The sequence below is a fragment of the Lycium ferocissimum genome, chromosome 8 (assembly GCF_029784015.1).
Source record: "Lycium ferocissimum isolate CSIRO_LF1 chromosome 8, AGI_CSIRO_Lferr_CH_V1, whole genome shotgun sequence".
Taxonomy (NCBI): Eukaryota; Viridiplantae; Streptophyta; class Magnoliopsida; order Solanales; family Solanaceae; genus Lycium; species Lycium ferocissimum.
In genome coordinates this window covers 47,304,668-47,328,765 of record NC_081349.1, presented here as the reverse complement: position 1 = coordinate 47,328,765, position 24,098 = coordinate 47,304,668, and the positions used below count along the sequence as shown (strand labels likewise).

Sequence of the window (24,098 nt, the reverse complement as noted above, 5' to 3'; positions counted from 1 at the left end):
TTTAACGGAAGGCATCTTTGGGCCATTCCAAACCCCTTTCGTGATTGTGCCGAGATATCTTGGTGTTTAAGAGTGAGAGAAGAGCCTCTTAACTTTTTTGGGTTGTTGAAAAAGCCACCCGGCTGTTTGCTAAGTTTTCTAAGTGTGAGGATTCGATTGGAGTTTGTGGCATTATTGGGCCACGTTGTGTCTAAGGATGGGATTATGGTTGATCCACGGGGTGAGGGTTTGTGAGGGTTGGGCGAGGCCCAATGCATTCTGCGAGGTTCGTAGTTTTGTGGGTTTGGCCAGCTATTACTGTCGCTTTGTGAAAGGTTTTGCTGCTATTGCTTCGTCTTTGACCAGATTGACTCAGAAGGACGTTCCCTTCCAGTGGTCAGATGATTGCGAGGAGAGCTTTCAAAAGCTCAAGCTTCTTTTGACTTCAGCTCCTATCTTAGCATTACCCGTGGAGGGTAAGGATTTTGCGGTCTATTGTGATGCCAGTCATGTGGGTTTGGGTATTGTGTTGATGCAGAAGGGTAGAATGATAGCTTATGCCTCTTGTCAGTTGAAGATTCGTGAGAAGAATTACCACCACGTGATTTGGAGTTGTTGGCTATGGTCTTTGCTTTGAAGATTTGGAGCCATTATCTGTACGGAGTCCATTGTGAGGTATTCACCGATCACCGTAGTCTTCGGCATGTGTTGACCCCGAAAAGAGATCTCGATTCCGGACGACGCAGGCAAATGGATGGAGCTCCTGAAGGACTATGACATCTCGATTCTTTATCATCCCGGGAAAGCCATTGGGGTGGCTGATGCCTTGAGTCGCAGGTCAGTGAGTATGGGGAGTTTAGCTCGATTGATTGTTTCCGAGCGTCCGTTGGCCATAGAGGCTCAAACTCTAGCCAACAGTTTCGTTTGCCTTAATACTTCAGCCCCAGGCATGATTTTGGCTTGTGTCCCCCTATTTATTTTCAAAGTTTGGAGGTGAATCAAATGGGGATGCAATGAGTTCATGCGATTTTAATATCTTTGATTTTGATTTCGTTGAGTAATTTTGTGTTTTTTATCAATCACTAATGATTTTGGTGGGAGGTTTCAATGAAATCAAGGAGGAGCTACGACCTACGATATCACAGATTAAGTAAATGGGGAGAAGGGATAGCACTAGTCTTTTTTTTTTCTTTTTTTTTGTTTAATCGCTAATTATTGCAATTAGTTTTCGGTTTATGGATTGTTTAACTTTTATGGCTAGGTGATTGTAATAGCCTATACTGTTGGGCGTTGGCTACTCTTTGTAAAGATCCCTTCGAGGGTGTCTTATGCCCATTTAACTTTAAAATTTAGGTAAAATTTCTCAAATGACTACCTTATTGTAGCTTCCTACCATTTGTAACTACCCTTTTTAATATTACAATTCGTAGCTAAAAATCAGCTGATTTGTGTATGTTTTCGGATGTATTTCTTGTCAGCAAATACATGAGCATACGGTAAATAAAGGGAACGACTTCCTTTATTTTAGCCTCACAACGTGGTGATATTAAATGCGAATTCAATATATTTTTTAACTTCCTTTCCACATAATTAGGCGTAATATCCCCTTACCTTAAACGATTCTCTTCTTCCATTCATTGTTCAACGATCAATAACGTGAAAATTCAAAATTCAAAAATAAATCTTCAACACGTACGAAAATGCGGTAACAAACACGACAATCATCAGGTAATTCGTGCAAAAAGACCGTTTTTGATTTCACAAATTTCGTATATTCAATTTCTATTTATGTGATTTCAATTGTTTTCTTGGATCATAATGTCAAAGTTGTTTATTTCTTCTGATTTTTTTTTTTTTTTTTTTTTTTTGATTTCTGTCTTCATCACTGATATTCGAAAATAATAATGTAATCTTATTGTAAGTATGTTAATGTACATGAATTGTTAGGAATCCAAAAAAAAAAGGATCCAGTTCATATCTTTTATTTTTACGAAGCTAAAACTAAGTATTTACGAAGTGTAACAATATGTGTATGTTATATTGAAATATGTTTTCTCTTTTACACGTTCCAATAACTTTTCGAAGTTTTCATCAATATCCTCCACTATCTTTTTTTTTTATTCCCCGAATCTAAACTATGTATTTCTTTTAATCAATCACAATATCAAAATTTTAAAAAAATTCGCAAGGCTACTATGTATTTTTATAATATCTAAACTATGTATTTTTTTGGGACTAAACTATGTATTTTTATGTATTTATGAACAATACCAAATGTATTTATGCGGACCGGCTAAACTATGTATTTATAAACTATGTATTTGAACATAGTAAACCGAACTAGGCGAACTATGTATTTTTATAAACTATGTATTTACGGTAAAGCTGAACTAGGCCGAACTATGTATTTATAAACTATGTATTTCAACAATGTAAAACTGCCGGTCTATGTAAAAGTTTGAATCGGACCGTTGTATTAAAAGTATAAACCCCAATGGGTGAACTTTCGTTGTTATCGAACCTCGGGACTTTGAATCATCGAAACTATGTATGTTTCAACTATTTTTTCATGCTAATCTATCTCTTCGGTTGAAGTGTAATTCAATATGTGTATGTTATATTTTAATAATTAGTGAGTAATTCTAATTTGTATGAATTATTTAAATTTGAACGTGAATCTTATGTAGAAAGTATTTGTTGATATTACGGGTTTACATAAAGACACGGTGATTCAAGGAACTTTTTTTTTTATGAAATGGCCAATATTTCATCATTGATTAAGACTCTTTTTGAATTATTTGGAAAATAAGATATACAAAATGAGAATAAATACGTCCAATTACAAAATTGATCACCTCCTTCCGACTTTCGGATCATTGCCAATACCGACTTGAATATGAGGAATTGTTACAAACGGTATATAAAATATATGAATTTGGACACGAAAATGAAAAACATAAGCATAAAATACATGGTAATGAAGGTGATTATATTCCAATGGAAATTCACAATGACATGGGTAAATAGGGTGTATGTGGATGCACATCACACGAAGGAGAACAAATCATTACCAATGTACCCATTATGTATCATTACAACTGATAAAATCAAAAATATGTATTTGTTAGATACATATGCTTCCTACTTCACATTGAAGGCAATCGTTTGAATATGTATTTATTGATTTTTTTACCTTTTCTGAGTTTTGATTCCCTTTGACATGTTCCAAAACTTTTTTGAAATTTTTATCAATAGTTTTGCGAAGATCCTTGAGCTCAGTAAAAACATCCTTGAATTCAGCAAGCACCTAAATGGTAAAAACAACAAATTCATCGTAAAAATCCTCATTTGTTGTAGTTTGATGAATATCAAAATAAAATTAGAAAACTTACTTCCTGCTTAAATTGATTAAGTTCGTGCCTCAAACTTGTGAGGTCAGGCGATGTCTTGGTTGATACATCGTCAACGAAACGCGGTGGACACTTGGAGCCGCTTTTTCGTTTTCTTTAATTGAACCGGCTTATCTACCACCGAAATAGATTTTTTAGATGATTGACCAACTGTAGGTTTTTTGGGATTGTGGTTGGTGGCTTACGACCAAGCAATGCGCCGTCGAATCTTCTTCCGGGCTTCTTGTGCGGTGGAGATTTTGAAGCATCGTTCTTTTGAGTTTTCTTGGCGGCGGCAATATGGGGAGGTGTTGTGGTAAAATACGCATATTCATTTTCCTCCTCTTGGTGTGTTTGGGATGGTGGTGCACGTACGGTGGCCGGTATGCACGCGGACCAAGCTTCCTACGATATGGTCGGAACAATGTTGTTGAATTTACAACTAATCTCCGCACATAATGTATTGTGAGCGCGTAAGTTCGAATCGCCGTGTATTTTACAAATACACACAGACCGAGAATGCTGAAAAAAAGAACTACACAGCAGACCGAGATTGCTGAAAAAATACCTAATTGTATCTTACAAATACACAGAAGCAAAAATACGCAAAATGCAAGTGTAAAAAAACTAGTTGATAAGCATATATTTAATGTAAGTATTTTACCTCACCGTCCTTAAACATGCCCAACATCAAGTAGTTAACGATGGCTTTTGGTTCATCGTTCTCCAATTAAACATTCTTGGGATTCGGCTTCCGGTTTTAACCATTAAATTAGGGTCAACATTAGAGCGACACTCATATATCCACACTTGCATAGCAAAGGGAAACCCGTAGACAATAAAACGCTTGGGCTTGTCCATCTTGTGGTGAATACTCTTAATCAAATCATCGAATGCTTCCTTACCCCAAGTATATTCATTGTCTTGTTCACTCTCCACCAAGTCAAAATGATGTCTTGGGACCGTGACGTTCCTCTTTTCACTTGAAAGTATGTAATTATGAATGAAATACGGGATAGCAATCTTTGAAGATCTTCGTACACGTTATCACCAACACCCCAATCCTTGTCTTCAAAGCACTTATTTAAAGTCATCTTTAAAACACTATTACGTAACCACCGAAATATTGATCCAACAATACGATAGGACCCTCGTCGAAAACAATTTCATCCCCGTAACACTTCAAACCGGTAATTAAAGCAAATTCAAAAAGACCGAATGTCAATTCCGTCCCATTAATATCGATAACAAACGCATCGCTATTACTACGCTTCAATTCCCTAACCATAAAACACCTAAATAATCGACCACCACCTCGGTATCAACTTGCATCTGTATATATTTTCCAAAAACGATCTTGGAAAATAGCTTGAATTGTCTATCGGTCAGCTTTTTCCTTCAACTCATCATTAATGTTATTGTTCATATATGAAGCATAACGTATCGGTTGAGTGGGGGGACGTTTAACCGGAATTTGGAGGCACGAAAGTTTGAATAGAATGGCAACACATGAGATACAAAAATACATGCGAATGTTATCCCATATGAAGTGTTCGGATCAATAAATACATGCAAACAAAAACCCGATCATTAATTTGGAGGCACTGAAAGTTTGAATAGAATGGCAACACATGAGATACAAAAATACATGCGAATGCTATCCCATATGAAGTGTTCGGATCAATAAATACATGCAAACAAAAACACGGTCATTAAGATGTTTAGATGACAAAAAACAAATGAACAAATACCCCTTTTACATAACAAGTTCTTAATTTGAAAAATTGCATTGAGGAATTACAAATACATGATACATAGTTTGATATTTTGATAACAAAAAATGTTTAGTGAAATACATGACTTATGTATGTTTTATATACACAATATTTCAAAACACAACAAAAATAAATATGAATTATCCCCTCTATTAATGAAATGTTCGTATCAATAAATACATGCAAAAAACACGATTATTAAGATGTTTAGGACAAAGTTGAATACCCCTTTTATTTGACATTTACACATTTAAAACATACATAACCTGTTATTAAAATTGAAAAAAATACATAAATGTGAGGAATTACAAATACATGATACATAGTTTTATATGTTGATAACAAAAAATGGTTAGTGAAATACATGACACAGTTCTACGTATGTTTCATATACAAAACTAATTCAAACAATACAAAAATACATACGAATGCTATCCCCTCTATTAATGAAATGTTCAGATCAATAAATACATGCAACTATACTTACGGATGCGGTCAAAAATACATGAATCATTAACCGAATTTGAGCAACATGTACAATATAATTTTATTCACAAAAAATATATATATAATAAATGAAAAAATACCTGCTTGTTCATCGTTAATTGTTGTTCTCCGACATCTGTCTCTACAACATTTTTCCCTTTGCTACTATAAGCAACATCGGATGTTTTTCTCCTCTTTGTGGCGGTATCAAAATCATTTTTTTTTCCAAATTAACGATTGAAGGATTTCGATTCGGAAGGATCATGGATTTTCTTAGATCTCCTTTCAAAGACAAGTTTCTCACAAGGAAAGCATCAACATCATGTTGTTCTTGAGAAATACCCAAATCAAACGAAGGGGAATCTAAATTTTGAAGAGTATGTGGGATACCTCTTGTAACCCTACCGATGTGCTTTCATCCGCCATTAATTGATGATTTTCACTACTCAAAATGGGAAACCCTAAGCATTGAAAGTTATAATTTTTGAAAACGATCAAGAATATAGAATTAAGTTGACTAAAATACACAAAAAAATGAAAAACTTACACAAATACACCCACCCACGAATCTCGACAAAAAATGTAGTGGAATCGTGCTTGATGGTAATGGATAGATTCGATGAGAAAAAAAGGCTAAAATTAATGGAAAGGGAGAGAGAAACTAAAGTATATTACGTGCGTTTCAAAAATGGGAAGATGAGATAGCGTTTCCCTTTATTTACGGTGTATTTGTGAACCGATAAGTGGAAGTTCTTGTATCTATAATGGGCAATTTAGAAAATTAATTAGCTATTATTATTAATTTTAATAAAAGGTAGTTATTAACATTAAATAGGTAGTAAAAGTAGCTATAACAAGTAAATTTTCCTAAAATTTAACAAATTACTTTTAATTTACGACAAACGTTCAATGATAGCGACTAACATAGCCCTGTTTAAAAATTTTAACAATTTTAGATTTCCCCCAAATCTCCTTCATCTTTCTTCCAATAAATTCAATATATTGCTTATTTGTGGTATTTTGGATTGGTTTGATTGATGAAACTTGAAAAAACATATCATTCTTGGATCCTATTGAGCTGGATTATCCAAGAAGACAAAGTAAGTTTATTAATTTTTTAATGGTTTGAGTTGATTCTAATAATTACTCAGTGGTATTAGAAAACTGGATATCAAATTTGGAATTGATTTGAAACAATTTGAAGCAAAATCGAGTAGTTGAAATTTTTACTCAATAAGTTTATGGCAAACGATCAGAATTATTAGGATTTGATGGCCAATGAATCTAATAGCGTGGCCAATTTCTCGCGAATTTTGGATGTAAATCTGCATTTGTAATACTTTTTTAAACGACGTCAAAATTTAAATGGTTACGCTGAAAGGTCATAATTTTTTGCAAATCACCCAGTAACATATATATATATATATATTCAATGGCATATTAATCTAATTTAATCAGGTAAAAGAACTCAAAACATCTAAATTGACGATCTTAAGTCTACGAATTAAAAGTTAAACAGCTATAAATAAATAAATAAAAAGACACTTTTACACTAAAAAACTTATGTAAAACAAATGGAGATTTAGGAAAAAAAACCAACTAAAAGCAGCCGATTTTTTTTCCTTTTTTTTTTTTCTACACCAAAAGCCCAAGAATTCACCTCACGTACTTGCTTTTCCTCCTTAGGGGTGTAATCATTTTTTATATGAAATTTCTTACGTATTTCTTCTGGACTCTTTCCTTGCATCATAGTTGCAACTTTTTTGGTTAATGCATCCAAAAGTGGTTGAATTTCTAAGTAATTAGCAGCCATTATTAAACCAAACAACATCTCTTGATCTTCTTCAACTCCTGTCGCGAAGTCTTGGTCAAATTCCCCATGTCCGTCCTTAGTCACGTTAGCGCGTTTTTTCCAAAAGATTCGATCACTTTGGCTAATATTTTGCCCCTAACGAGGGGCAAAGGGATGGCTGCGTTTGCGTAGCCATCTAACACCATGTTTTTTATTGTTTGTGCCTGAATGGCTAATTCTTCTTCCAACTCGAAATCTTGACCGTCGGAAGTTGTTAGAATTAACATCTTTTTTGTTGAAGACATGGCTAAAATATTAATGAAGGGAAGAAAATAAGTTTATGGTAGTGTCGTGTATAAATGACCTGCATGGATATATATATGTATATATTCTAATTCTTGTGAAATAAGGAATAGGGTTTATGGGAGCGGATGATTTCTTGTGGAATAAGGAAGTGGAAATAAAAAAAGAATATTGAATCCCCAATGTATATTAGGTTTGGAAAATTGTTGAAATAGTAAAAAAAAAATTCTTTATTTAACTTTCATGAGTCTGAAAGTGTGGAACAAATTTAGGGTCCGCTTATGTATTTGGCCTAAAATGAATAACCAGATTCTTTCCATACAAGCAAGTTACAAAATCCGATAAAGTTCCTGGTCTTACCTCAACTTCTAACCATCAGAAAAAGGGATTCTTTGGGGGGCAATTTGCAGGATTGCCCTTCGCTGGAGGTGGTCTTTAATTTTTACCCCTCAAAATGGTGGTCTTTAAATTCTGCCCTTCAGGCAGAATTTGCATGGGCAGAAATTCTCGCCGCGCCTACGCAAATTCCCGCCTTAAGGCCCAACAGGCGAGACCAAATATGGCGATTTGTAAAATTGCCACCCGCTTCGCGAAAATTCTGCCTAGCGAATTTTTTTTTTTTTTTTTTTTTTTTTCTCCGGGGTTTCGAACCCACAACCTCAGAGTGTTAGGCGAGGGGCAATACTTAAAGACCACCAATTTGAAGGGCAAAAATTAAACACCACCCCAAATGAAGGGCAATCTGTGCAGAAAAAAAAAGTTCTTTGGGTTATGTCCCTTTGGTCAAACTTAACTACCAACAGTAGCCCAAATATACAAAATCTATACATAAAGAATCTTAGTAGCTCAGATGGTCGGCTATCGGAACTTTCGCCTTGTAATCCCCTCCCCCATTTCCCCTTTTCATACCCCTACTTTAAATAACATAACATAAAATTATATACTGATATGTATATTATATGTATAATATATATATATATATGTATAATATATATATATATATATATATATAAATACAAATATACAAAGCTTATACATTTGCAAGCTAATTTATAAACTAGATCACTCAAAGATATTGAGCTGTTATTTTTCCTCATACCTTTTCAACCAAATATCACCCAGCGCACCACCACCTATCTAGACAATAATATAATAAAGCTGCTCATGTTCTAAATATCAAGAAGTACCTAAGCAATGGAAACCACCAAGTGGACAGTTACTATCAAGGTAAATTTGAATATTACCACCCCGCAATCTGTTTATTTGAGTGTTATCTACTTTGAGGAGTTTATGTTTTGCACCCTCAATGTCTGTTTTCTTTTGTGATTTGCACCTTATCATATTCTTTAAGGATTTAACCTTAATGTCTTTATTTTCTTGCAAAATAATAAAATTATTCTTTATAAACCTCTGGGTGCGCTGTGAGAAACTGAGAATGAGGTACTCACACAAGCTTATCGTAGATATGAGTTGCTACTTGCAGATACCAGATAAACATTTGGGAAAAGGCATATATTAGCTCTTAAACTTTGCGAAATGGTCCAAATTTACCCTCCGCTAACAGTTGGGGTCAAATATACACCTGTCATTACCAGATTAGTACAACATTCACAAACGGCAGAGTCTTTCCAACACATGGGCCTAGGGGTATATTTGACCCCAACTATTAACGGAAGTCAAGTTTGAACCATTTCGCAAATTTCAAGGGTAAATACCTTTTCTCTAAGCATTTTAATACTTGTGAAGCAAAAACAGCTATAAGGCAGTTTCGCTTGTCAAGAAACTTGTTAGATGTTTTAACAAGCGGAGTAAATATATCCAGAGCTCCACTTATATTATGCATTTTGCAACACAAGCCAGCTACATACAAAATGGAATTATCTGTTACTCTGTTCTATATTTTCCTTTCCAGTCCATTCAGAATGTAAATATTCACACACAGCTTGACAGACACAAGCTGCATTGTATCAATACATTGAACTATTCTTTTCACAACGAATTCTACTTCTCCAGGGTACCAGAAGCTAATACTGACCAGATTTTACCAGTTGAATAGACAATTGTGCAGCAGAGCTACTAACAACAAGGATGTTAGAGCCGTGTGCGCTGTCAAACGAGAACCACTTGACAGAGAGTGAGCACCTACTAAACGAACTGATCCAGTTATTTCATCTTTTAATTGAATGCTTGATGAGCCTGAAATCAACCACAATACAGATTTTGATGAGTTAACAGTGAACCAAACCTTTCGGGTCATATAAAAGATCTCTTGACTCATAAAGCAGACCAAAGCATTTGTTGTTCACAGGGAAAGGAATTGCAACTCTTTTATGGTTTCTACTGTGAAAGAACTGCTTTCATGATGAAATCGAAGTTCAAGATGCAATCACTTTCCAGGCCATATGCAAGAAAACAATTATCCAAACAAAGCATTGTTATATCACATATAAGAAACATTTCAATGACCAATTCAGAAGAGAATGTTTGTAATTTCTCAAGTTATCACCTTTCGTCATCTTCATATCATTCCTCTTTTTGCCAACTTATCCACCATCAAAGTACCCAAGGTTGTGGTAGAGGTGATGAATCATCTAGGTTGGTGTCAGGCTATGATTGAGGAAATGTCTGATTTTTTCAAGATAAAGGAATTTGAGAGATAGTTCCTTTGCCACAGGGCAAAACAACAGTAGAATGTCGTTGGCTGATTACCATCAACTTTGGTCTATGATAATCAAGTTGCGCAGTGCACATTGCTTCAAACAAAAGATTGGCATGGGATGCATTGTGACATGTTTTGTCAACTCAAATGACTACTTTACCCAATAGCGGAGACTGAAGAGTTTGAACCAAGATTTCCAGATGAACGGGGTAGGGTATTAAGTATATCTAATACATAATTTAGAAGTGAAAAATTGTCCTCTAAAAAAGGAAATGTTGAATGAATTGACAGAAAACATTCTTACAAAGTCACTTTGATGCTCCAAAATCGAGTATTTTTGGGCAAGTTAGGAGCATACAATATGCGCAATCCACCTTAAGGGAGAGTATAAAGAAGCAGGAAAGAATTTTTTTGGGGAAATTGGTAATTGGCAAGAACTTGTTCTTCGTAAATATGGGAAAGTTATGAATCCCTATGATTGTGTAAACAGGAAAAAGGAATTACTTTCTTTTCCTTTAACAAGAGTCATTTGTAAAGACTATGAGGGAACAATGAAGCAATTCATTCCCAAAGTCTCTTTTCTTTCATTTCAAGTACATGAAAATTTGCAAGGAAATTATAGATGTATTTATCTAGGTCAGTAGAGCCACTCTAGATTCAGCAGAATTTAAACAAAGGGTAACACAAATTAAAGAATAAAAATATACAATAGCAGTGTACCAAAATGGAGTGCAAGTATTAACCAGATATAACCTAAACTTACAATTATATTCAGTCCAGCCAATGGTTTGGTTTTCAAGATCATACAGGACAAGCTTATTTGACAGTACCAAATCTGCCAGCATCAGAATTCATCCAAGGGTTTAGAAAGAAATGAGACATCAGATAGTGAAAGAATCATCTTTAAGCTTCTTAAGATGGAGCATACCAAGGAAACATACAACATAATTGAAAGAATTCAGATGAACTTTTAATCAGTATTATCACAGCGATTGACCAATTCAAACAGTATCAGAAAAGCTGGAAAGAGAATTTGAGCTTAAATCACAAAATGAGGTTGCAGAGCAGTCTCACTTGTTATCCAGAGTGCTAAATGCACATTTTTCAAATAGAAAAGCATACACTGACAAGATAATTATTTAAATAAAGTCGTGTTGTGTCAAGATAATTTGAATACAGTGCCCTCTTTCGCAAAATAACATTAGTTCAGGATATAAATATTTGACATATCTTCCAAGACACGAAACTCAGCTCTCAAATGTTGGTGTATTAAATTTCCACCACTCAACTATTATGAATGTCTCATAAACCATGAAACAAACAAGTGATATTGCCTTCGTAATCTTTGCCAGTTCTCCTAACGATGCAATTTTACAGAAATACCAATTGGGCTAAGAAGATAGTTCATAATAAAAGGCCAAGAGGAATGGAAAAAGAAATGACCACAGACAGCAAAGGGTGCACAGTTCACAGAGATTCAACACTTTGTTGTTCCGATTCATTTTAACTAAAATAAAAAAGAGCAGTCTCCACTGAACTCCACCAATCCGGAATGAATTCACGAAGTAACCCTCTTCCCAAAAAGGAAAGAAAGGGAAATAAAACAGCATCTCTCTCTTCCCAAAATCCCAATCAGATACGTCTATTTCTCTCTTACGTGTCTTTACTGGTGATAGGATGCAGCTAATATGATGACCTCAGTTGGAAACTTTGTAACAATTGGGTCCAGGAGGTTTCCATTTTGGTTGCAATATCTGGTGATGGCAACTATGCGTGTATCAGACCTTAAATAAATATGCAAATGCTTCTACCTCCATCGAAAGACACTACACTATTTTCTGGAAATTTTTCCAGGTCAAGTCAAATGTATACTGGAGCTAGCAAATTCGCAGTTGTAGTATTTGTGAATGTTTTGATATAATGTCCCTGTATGTAGCTCAAATTAGTGCCTGCATTAAAATTAGTACTTTTCTGCAGAATTCAAATTCACTTAACGAATCAGTTTCCTATCCAAATGTGATTTCTGGTCCCTATTTTCTCTAAATGCGTTACTTTTGAAAGGTATGGATTCAAAATCCAAGACACACTCATCCAAACACAGCATAGTAGCCTTGACATTTGCAATTAAAAAAATAAGAAACAGATAAACACACCTCCAAAAAGCGTGAGGTTCCATTTATCCCTTGATTGATTACCACTATTTTGCCATCCAATGCAAAATAAATCTTCCTGAAAGAGCATACAGAAGTCAGATCTACCGGAAAATGTGATTTCTGCAATAGAATTAACTAACAAAATTCACTATTCCATTTAATGATCATCAATTACTTTCACAAACATGATCATGGAGATAGAATATTTTCTCAGAGAAAGTCAATTGACAGCTTATGACAAGTTCAGTCAGAGACAGAGTTCATATAAATATAAAGTTCTGAGATATTATTTGCTTCTGTTTACAATCCTTAGAAGGGAAAAGAAGGTTTTGATCCTGCAAATCCACTCAGATAACTGGCACATCATGTAACTGAAATAGTTCTAATGACAAAAGGAAGTTGCCACCTAATTTGCAGCTGAAGTAAGCAGAACCCATCTACTCTTCAAAAATTAAACAAATTGAAGCAATTCACATTCCATCCTCCAAGTTCAAGCAGTTTGTTAGGATGGTCGATGGTCTTACACTACTAACCTTAAGTGATAATTTGACAAATCCATTCTAATTACATAAGACCAAAAAAGCTCAAAACATAATGCTAAATTAAAAAGCACACACTTTTTTATTGAGTTATAACTAACTCGTAAAAGGAGATACTTACAAACGGGAACAGATACTCGCGGGGTCTAACTCTTAAAGATAGAGAATTTCTGAAATGAAAAATGACTTGCGGAAATCCATCATCAACACTGCATCAGTTGGAGGCAAAAGTTATTGCATTTGGACATCTTTTCACCTGGACGACTAAAAAATAGCTGTAAAATACAAGAATCATAAGAAAAACATTTCAAGAAAAGTATTTCCCATAAATAAATAAATTAAAAAAAAAAAAAAAAGGAAGACGTAAGGAATTGGGTCGCTTGCAAAGTTCATTCCTCCATGTGTACCTCCAGCGGAAACAAGTCCCCCATTTATAATAATCTTTTTTCTTTCTGTTTTTTTCTTTGATAAGTTTACTAGCAAATTTTTAAGGCAACTAGTTAAACACCTATCACCATAAGTTAAGCGTCATCATATTCAAGTGGACCAATATATCAGAAAGTAAATTTCCATAGCTGTTTTATTACTCAGAGTTGCCAAACTATTCAGTTAACTAAGTTTTATGAGTAGTAGAATTACGTAATGAAAACAACAGTCAAAAAGTTTGGTTTTGTAAAAATACTTTGAAGCAATAGACGACGCTGGACTAGGTTACAAAAACTTTATTGCAAGTCAAGAATTGACAGTTAGTCTAGTAAGTTGGTTGCTAGTACTTTTGCAGGATCCAAGTCATCATAATTGAGGAATTTTGATTCTTTGAACATATATTACATCGCTCATCCTAAATATCTTGCACAGTATGCTAGGCATGGCCACATGGATCAGCGCAAATTGCTCAACCTCATCATATTTCAACTAGTTTGATACAAGAATTTAAATCAATTCATTTATCGTCAGTTAATCTTTAGATAGAATTAGCGATAAAATACCACCTCCTTGCGGACAACATATAATAAGAGTATAAAGGATAACATGACTGCACTTCCGAATCGAATTGCCACTGCTCCAGAACAAACAAGCTTCAAGCAGACAACAGCTGCTAAGGTATCCTTCATAAGGATGTTGATTGAGAAATTCATAGAGTAATGTGATGAAATAAAGAAGAAACCACAAGTTAGAAAGATAACATAACTTCATTCACTTACAGACTGCGGAAAGAGAAGAGTGCTCAGTACGCACCATACCTTTCAGAGTATTTAAAGCATGTATACTCATCACGAACTTTACGCAATTTCAGATCAGGTTGCCAGGAGAGTATCTGACAGACGTGAAGAAATACAAACATTTCAATGATTTTAGGTAGAAACGTTCATATCTAATTGTGATTCAATTAAGTGGCCACCAAAAAGACTAAACAAACCATAGTACCAAAGTACCTTTTTCACTAGTGGAGCATAAATCACCTCAGGAAGATAAGCCAATGTTGTTCCACTATCAATTATTACTCCATTGTTCTCTCCATTCATCAATACATCAACAGACAGATTTAGAAACTGATAACCAACTTCAACTGCCATCATATCGACACTGTAATGTGGCCTAAGAATAAAGACAGTTAAAAGCATTTAAATCATTGCAATTTATCAATCAAAAGGAGAAAAAGATGTGACACTGAAGTACTAACAAAACCCTGAATAGGGAAAATTTAAACTAGGACCAGAAGTTGTATGACAGATGTTCTGGGAAATTAAGCCAAAAAGAAGATCCAAAGTTACAGTTAAACTATTTCACTAATATTTGTGAGAGTATGGAATTACATGTTGAGGAGATTTCACAAGACATTCCAACCAGAGGATTTCTAACCAAAAATCCTAGAAGATCAAAAAATACCAGACAGGATATCAACTTGTCATCCTCCAGGAAAAAAAAAATATGTTTTGTAAGAGTGTGTAATGGCTGTCAACTCATGATAGAAGACTTCGGTGGATCTACTTGCTGACAGCTACCGGACAATACTGGGCCAGCTTTCAGTCTCCGGAAAATGCACGGCAACGATATTCTCTTCCCAGCATCACTGGTAAATGTGCAGCAAGAAATTACTCACAAAGGCTCTGATACCATGTGAGAAAATAATCCTAACTGATTGACAGAGTACATACATAATCTTACCATTATCTAGATGCAATATTTTAATATCCGGATGTGTATTCAGATTCGGACGTTTAAATACTAATATAAACAAATGGGGCCTAATCATATAATCAAAACTTTAAGCCAATGGTGAAGTAATCAAGACCCTAATTAACCCCTTTCAAAACCCTTATACAACTAATGTGTGACAATTGTAACTCAACATAACGGATTCTGACTATTGGACGTCCATGCAACAGAATCTAGAAGACAAATAGGAGTGTATTCGAAAATGATCCAGCTCTAGGAAACAATCTTTGATCAGGTTTCTAAATATTCCTCCATAAAATAGATATACAGAAAAAGCTACTTCCAGTCAACAGTCTTTGATGAGGTTACTACATTATTTCTCAACAGAAAATAGATGTCTAGAATGATTGAAGAAAAGTAGAAAACTACAATGATAAAAGATGTTATGCACTATGAAAAAGGGAGGGGTCTCATCGTGGCCTACATAGAAAGATAGGGTTGGGCTATTCCATGAGATCATTCATAATCAAAATAACTTTCCAGAAAAGGGAATGAAACTGAAAAGTCAAGAAATGATCCCCTAATACTATCGTGAGATTATGGTGCAAGATTTTGTGGTTTCAAAAGGTTATATAAGAAGCTATAAGCATAGTAAGAACATGGTGCCCAAAAAAATAAGAGGAATTGAATTTAAAGTTTAATAACACACGGCGTTTTATGCAACTTGTAATCAATATTTCCTATTTTCTTCTTTCCTCTCCAGGAGCTTTTTCCACATTGCATACTTTAGTTACTCTTCTATCCAGAGGATGGATGTTAGGCGCATAAGGAACTCTGACAGGCGAAACCATGATGGCTTTTGCTATCTTCCAATCTTTCAAAAAAGAGAGGTGAGTCAACAATTTAAACTAGTCAACTGCAATAACCGTATCCTGCGAGCAAGACTCTGATAACTACACAAGAGAGCAATAAAACTAATCAAAAGATTTATAATCAATCTAGTGGGAAAATTTTCATACTGGTTAGGCACCAATGGAGTCATGTTCACTTTTGGTTGCACAACATTCCCAATGGCAAAAATACCACCACCATTCACACCATCTAAGCAGTGTGCAAACATATTCTTCACTTTTCCAGATGAAGCCAGCTGGGAAAGTATGGATGAGTTTGATTTCCCAAATCCAAGAATCCCATCAAAAGCTTCATCAGAGGAACTCAGGTCCCCAGATTGTGAAGCACTACACCTGCGAGAATACAAGGGAAAACATCAATAAACTTATTATCCAAGAAAGAAGAGAGAAAGAACAACAAAGGGAATATGAGAAAATGCAGATCTTAAGTCAACTAACACATAATTATTGGCACCAAATGAATATTCAAAAGTTTAAAACTCCAGATAAAATAAAAGCATCTTGAATTCATCAGGCAACAAAATATTGCTAGATCTAGGCCAAAATATATCTCTTGCATTGTATTGGTTGTGCAACCCATTTCACAAGTGCATCAGGCTCATCTTGCCAGTTACTACTAGATTGTTAGCTACACAGTATTAGTTAACTCAAGAAAAGAAAGATAGTCTTGAGCTACTTTGGCCAATATTCCTATAATGGACATAAAACTGCAATGAAACTATACAGTTGCAGAAACTGCAGAGTATGTGCTGAAAACTTCACTTCTCAAAATAAGATATTCTGTAGATGGCCAAAATTATGAAACAAAGAATGATATTCAAGAATTTCACGTATGTGTAAGGTTGCAGACCACTCATACATGCTAAGTAAACCAAAGAATAGCAAGCGTGAGTTTGGAACATTTTGAAGCAAAGGCAACTTAACGGCTTTGATCTGGGTATGAAATTGTTTCTGGATATTTACAATAAGTGACTGACACGTTTGATTAATGTAATCATTTCCATTGCAGCAAAGGTCAGGTACTAGCTCTAGATGTAATAGCCGAATATCAATTGTGATAAAACTTAGTCAATAGCTGAGCAAACCTCAGAAAGCTGCCTAGTACCCATAGCATGAACTTCTTGAAGCATAGCCCTTTATTTTATAAAAAGACGTAGCAATAGAGATAAAAGAAGTCCAAAAAGACAACTGAAGCTTAAATTAACTACTTGAAGTTCACAACTCCCTCTGTAAATCTGAGATTGGCATAGCTTGGAAAATATCTTGGCTATAGACCACATGGAAGCTAAAAGCCCTATGTAATACATTATCAGTAGGCATGCATTGATTTTGTAGAATCCTTGAATTCTTTTCCAGTTAAACTCTTCAAAAGAGCACAAACCTAAACAAGTTTTCCGAATGCTCTTTAAAGATCAAAGAGCCCTGTAAGAATGTTACTGTCCACACTTTGTAAGGAACTACTATTTTAACAACTAAAACAATTGCTGCCACCAGTCCCAATCTGATCAAACGATTTTGGGTACTTTGACCAAAACCGATGGAGAAATTCCGGACAGATTCAATGATTTCAGTAATCAAAATAAATGACAAGGCGAAATTGAAGAAAATGGAATACCTTGTACATAGAAATTTCTATGTCACTCCTTTTTCTTTTATCTCCTTCCAGGATTTTTCTCTTGATCAATATTTTCTCCTCAGGTTTTCCACATAATATCTCATAATTAAGGTTAACTCTATTTTTAGATATTTGAAGTAATTTTAGCCGAATCCCCGCACCCGTCCCGCACCCGTATCCATACCTGGATCCGTATTCCCAAATCTTAAAATTTAAATCATGAAGGATCCGACCTCTAGATCCACACCCGTATTGGACACCCGCACCCGAGTCCGAGCAACTTAGCCCTTAATGAGATGCTTTATAGCCACACAAATATCTATGACTTATTTAGAGCACAAGCTTCAAAAGTCTTCATTTCATTGTTAAACTCCATGCCCAGTCAAATACCTTCACATAAATTGGGACAGCAGGACTAATAGTTTTAGATTTCTGAAACAATGAAAATTCTCCTGGAAACTTCTCCTTCATCAGAAGACAAAAGGAGGAAGCAAAACCAACTCCAGATGAAATGGTAATCATTGGATTTTGATAATTTAACAAACAGTAAGGGCATCAATCTGCAAGTGTTGTAATATCGGATCAAGTGCACTCTCAAGGATTTTATCGAGCATGATAATCATGTAAGATCACCTTGTTCAATTAAATGCTTAACAAGGCATGCTCTGGATTGAGGATCATAAGATATATGTTCTTTCGCTCTTATGTTAGATAACATACATCTTACCCAAAAATAACACTCCCATTTGCTGATTTAGTTTGGAGATCACCTGACACCTGATCATATTGGACAACATCCTCCACAAGGTAGCCACTGCTGTAGCTTCCATCTCCATAAATTTGTTTATAATTACAAGGACTATTACCAAAGCAGCCTGGTACTGAACCTCTGTTGATGTTTTTGCAAAATGATTGACCACAAAGAATGAGTTTACCAGTGAGAGAATCCTTTGGATTGTAGAGTGTTAGCTCCAGCTGCCAAGAAAAGCATTCGGATAAAAAGTAACAGAGTAGAGCGTCAAGGAAAATTGTTTTACTTTCGAGAGCAATTCATAGACTGAGCAGAAATAAAATATAGACACACAAAGACAAATATAAGCATACATATAACATATGTCAGTATGTATCTAAAAGAAACGTACACCATGATAGCCTCTTGTGGGGCATTCTTGAATAAGGATCATTATTATTTAGTTGGGTCATTTATGCAGTTAACCCACATTATGTAGAGGGGTATTTTTGACTTCCTAACATATGTATCCACTTGCAATGAGTTAACCCACATTATGTTACTTCCTGTATCCACTTGAACAGTATAATTATTTGGAGGTGTTCCAATCCCAATCTTAGCAAAGTAAAGCCTGTAATAACAAATCAAGGAAATGATTTCAATAGCAGCCCAAACTGACTCCATATGGTAACAAACTATCATTCGACATATGTAAAACTGATTGTTTATACGCCACAGAAAGTTGCGTGGAGATAGATTTTCATCAGTTCATTCAGATAATCAAAACAACTGACTGACAAAGCTTATGCGCTTAAAAGAATCACTCAACCATGGAATTCAGCACCTTATCCAATTTAGCCGAGATCTAAGCATCTCTGGAAATTATTAATTCAGCAGATGATAGGCGTAATTAATAGCTCACACTGAAAATATAGCTAATCCATAATTCATGCAAACTCTTTTAATACGACGAAAACTTTGACAACCACTATTGTAACGTGGATGGTGCACAAACAGAACAAGCAATCCTACATACGCACGTTTACGGTATACATATAATATACACAAATACATATATAAACATACACATATACATTTACACACACATAGACACATATATGTAATGAAATTGCTAAGGAAACAGTTTTTTTGAAAGCCGCTTAAGAAGAGCTACAGACACTAAAGCATTCAACTGCTCTGGTACATGTTTTAGCAGCTCTTCTCCAACAACATGGAAAGTAATGGTGGTAAAATTAGCCCATGAAAACATGACTCGCCCATTTATAGGCTCAGCCCATTTTGACCAGCCTAATTCAACCATTTAAAAATGGGAAAATTACAGCCAAAAACCATTCGACCATCTAGTTTACAAAATATGTACACAGTGTATAGGTAGTGTATAGTTTATACTAAATGTACATATACTATACTTACCTATACATATAATACATACTTATACACTACCTATATAGCCGAAGTGTATACGTAGTATATACTTCGGCCAAGTTTGGTAAACTAGATGGCCGAAGAGTATATTTGTGTAAGTATCCCTTCAAAAATTGGGCTAATATATATCCTAAATTGACCCATGAGCGAAACCTTGTCAGAATATTTCAAAAAGAATTTAGTGTTTTTTTTTGATATGTTATATATAGTCATAATAAATGGAGAAGGTTTACTAGGTAATCAACAATTTATAAAAGAACAAACAAATAAATTAAAAATTTAGAAGAATTGGGCGGGTGGGGTTATGACCCACTTTTTAGCCCATTTTAGCCCAAGTAACTTTTGGGCGGGTCATTCACTTGGCCCATTTTAACCCACCCAAATTAAGCCCATCCCGCTCATTTGACACCCCTAACTCAACGCTTCCTTTAATCCACACATCAGCTAAAACAACAATGCAAAATAAAAGATGTACAACAAGTCCAACAAAATGTACAATTTCACAATGCAACACTGTCCTTCATTTCCAAAGACAAAAGACCACAGACAAGTGTGTGTGTATGCTCGTGTGCTTCAACTTCTTTATTATATACTCCCTCTGTTTCAATTTGTTTGAACCTATTTCCTTTTCGGTCCGTGCCAAAATGAATGACCTCTTTCCTAATTTGGAAACAAATTCACTTTATTAATGATTTACGGTACACACAAATTTTCAAGCTTATTTTGAACCACAAGTTTCAAAAGCTTTTCCTCTTTCTTAAATGTCGTACCCCAAAATCAAATGGGTTCATATAAATTGAAACGGATGGAGTATATATATATATATATATATATATATATATATATGCTAAACAAACAAAATTAATTATAAATACGAAAAACAAACAAAATACAAAATTTATGTGTACTCCTCTGTCCCAAGTTACATGGCACAATTAGAATTCCGAGATTCAAACTTTTAACTTTGACCGTTAAATCGGTCGCAGAAGCTTTAAGTTTTCCGAAATAAATTTAGATATTTGAAAACTACTTTAAAAAAGTACTATATATCACAATAATTAACAACGTAAAATAATTTAAAAGGCATACATAAATTGGGACGGAAGGAGTAAACAATTCAGCAAAAGCGACAGTGCAAAATAAGAGAAGTACAACAAGTCCAGCAAAATGTACAACACCACAATGCGGCACTGTCCGTCATTTCCAAAGATAAAAGAACACAGCAAGTGTTGTGTGCACACATGCAAAATCACACACATATAAACAAACAAAATTGATTATTTTTTGTTTGGTTATAATTATGAAAAAACAAATTAATTAAAGGGAGTAAAAAGGGAAAACCGACCCGACGGAATCGGGTCGACCCGAGCCGCCGATAGGGAGGTCGATGCCGGCGAGAATTCGGAGATGACGCATTTCATCATGAGCTTTTAGGGCACGCAAATTCCTTTCCGACCCGGAAAATTTGTACTTCACTCTGATCACACCTTCACTTCCCACATTTACTACACTATAAACAACAAGTATGAATACTAACAATGAAACGTAACACAAATCGAATTTCCCCATAAAAAATTTAAAAAAAATTGAATTAGAAATACTTAGATTTTTTTTTTTCTTTTTTCTTAGTTGTTTGTGAAATGGAGTTCAAAGGGAAGAGACGCTGTGCATGTCATACACATGTTTGTATTTGTATTCTTGTTGTTACAGATTTTTCAATTAGTTTGGAATGGACGGAAAAGGTAATGCATTAATTAATGAGATAATGATGTTTCTTTTCTTTTTTAAGGAAAATTACTTTACTTTACTTTTTATTTGTACCACATTAGCAGCATGAGTTTGGAGGTGATTTCGCCGTCTACCTCCAACTCATGTTAAAAAAAAACATGGATTTCATATTATAAAATCAAGCAATATCCATGTAATTCTCAAAGTATCTCCCATTAAGTTAATAATGGTGGATACATTCAGTTAAATTTTTATATCACGCGCTGCATTTGCAGCATTTCTGAATAACTGTTCAAAAAAAGTGGCCCCCATTAAACTTTAATGTGGCAGTCTCTTACTCATCTCTCCCTCCAATCTCCCTAGCTTTTTTTGTACTCCTGTAGTACTAATATTCAATAGACAGAGAAAGTACAGGTAAGGATTATTTTTTCAAAAGTAATTCTGAATATATTATTATCAAGCTTCATTTTTTAAAAGTTACTATTACAATTGATTACATTTTGTAGTTTCATGGGTGATATCTTACCTCACCAACTGTAATTCTATAATCAAATTAATTGAATATTGTTATAACGATAAAATAAATTACTCGGATGTTTATTAAGATCTTGTTTAATATCCTAAAAAGAAACTAAGATGGGTATTACATTCTCAAAAGGCATTTTCCAATGTCTTAAGTTTCTAATTATATACGGAGCACCATAATAGCTAGAATAATTTATTAGTATATACTTATGATAGGTTAAGTGGAAAAAAAAATGATAGAAATCTTATACAGCATCTATGCCCATGTTTTATGACACAATATACATAATCACCATATGTATAAAAATTTTCACGTTTTAGCCTAGGGGAATGGTAGTTCAAATGACGTTTCCGTATTTAGAAGTAGTTAAAAATTCAATAAGTTTTGAAATTAAAGGTTCAAATTTGATTAACGCGTAGTTTAAAAAGTGTCTATTGGCCTTTTTCTTAAATAAAGTCATATAAACTGAAACAAAGAAATAACATCATGGCACAAATTATTGAACCCGTGCTCCCAAAATTTCTATCTTTATATACGTGACTTTCAAGAAATATTGTAGAATATATCAATTCTTTTTATAATTGCATAAAAATAAAATTATAAATATATGTTAGGCCCGTGCTGGCACGGGCTCTGGTGTCTAGTCTATATAGAAACGAGGATACGGAGTTTTTAGTCGTCCTCACAGGACTACTTTTGAGAGTCCAAAACTTAAATGACCCAAAAAGTAGGTTCGGATTCAAAATAACCCAATTAAAAAAAAAATTAACTAAACTACCTTTGCGCACTAAATTAGTGCGCAATAGGAGTAAACTGCACTTTTAATTTTAGTCCTATTGCGCACTAAATTAGTGCACAATAGGGGTTTAATAAAAACCCTACCAGCTTCATTTTTCCAAGTTACTCTTCTTCACCTTCTCCATTTTCACTCTTTCAACATACTTTAAGCCCCCTTAAAATCATGTCTCAAAGCTCTAAAACGTCAAACTTTGCTATAGAACCTGTTGTTTGTGAATGTAGTCATTATTGTAAGCTAAGAACATCAAGGATCCAAGATAATCCGAGGAGTCATTTTTGGCATTGTAAAGTGCCCGAAGTAAGTGTTTTTACAATTTTTTAAGGTTTAAACTTTTTTCACATTATCTACATATTTTACTTTAAAAAAAAAAGCGATTTTCTTGTAATGTTTATAGAATATGGACGGTTACAAATATTTTCGTTGGGAAGATACCATTCTCGTATATAAAACGGCAGCGGTGAAGTTTAAAAGGCCTCCATTTAATAGAGATACAGCGACCTCACGTATCACTAGAGATACCGTGAAGTTTGACTTACAGTTTAAGCTTATGGAAGCTCAAGAAAAAATTGACCCTTTGGAGGTGATGCTTAAAGAATCCAAAGAAAAATAAAGTTTTCTCAAGGCTAACCTTAGAGACACTCAACAAGAGAAAAATGCTTTGAAAGAAAAACTGAAATTTTGGAATATTATTTGTGCTATCTTGTTGTTATTTATTGGCAGAATAGTTTTGGACCCCCCTGAACTTGTCATCTTTTATTTAGTGCATACCTAAACTATGCGTTGGCTTAATTACCCCCCTGAACTTGATAATATGATGGTCTCAACCCCCACCGTACGCCGACGTGGCAAAAAACGTGAACCCACTCTCTTTTAGGCGCGTGGACGGGTCAAAAATCGAAAAATCACTTCCAACCGGAGTATTTTTCAACTATTAATCGTCATATAATCAATATAATGATTTATTTTTTCCAATTGTGTTTCTTTTTGGTTTTTCTTAATATTCATCGCATATTTTATCCCAATTGTATTTTTTTCTTTTTAGATATAATGATTATTTATTTCAACTATGTATTTTTTTTTTTTTTTGGATCCAAATCTAAATAACTTA

The 24,098-nt window shown here is 34.5% G+C and overlaps 1 protein-coding gene across 1 annotated transcript; it reads right to left on the bottom strand.

The window, feature by feature from the left end:
• Positions 1-9,537: 9,537 nt before the first annotated feature.
• On the bottom strand, positions 9,538-21,679 carry LOC132068661 (aspartic proteinase 39-like). The gene is made up of 11 exons (XM_059462324.1): positions 21,283-21,679; positions 19,020-19,122; positions 18,904-18,930; positions 18,489-18,736; positions 16,255-16,479; positions 14,512-14,674; positions 14,320-14,393; positions 13,197-13,284; positions 12,537-12,612; positions 11,147-11,218; positions 9,538-9,920 (listed from the first exon to the last, which is right to left on the bottom strand). The coding sequence occupies exons 1-11, from the start codon at positions 21,504-21,506 to the stop codon at positions 9,766-9,768; spliced, it is 1,455 nt and encodes a 484-aa protein (XP_059318307.1). The 5' UTR covers positions 21,507-21,679; the 3' UTR covers positions 9,538-9,765.
• Between the last annotated feature and the right edge of the window lie 2,419 nt (positions 21,680-24,098).

Bases quoted from the DNA above. Each gene is read 5' to 3' on its own strand.
- LOC132068661 (XM_059462324.1), bottom strand. From the start codon at position 21,506: ATGGGGAAATTCGATTTGTGTTACGTTTCATTGTTAGTATTCATACTT. The intron at 12,613-13,196 runs GTAAGTATCTCC...ATGCTCTTTCAG, and splicing joins GCGAGTATCTGTTCCCGTTT to GAAGATTTATTTTGCATTGG. The intron at 9,921-11,146 runs GTAAGTTTAGGT...GGTTGATTTCAG, and splicing joins TGGCTGGACTGAATATAATT to GCTCATCAAGCATTCAATTA.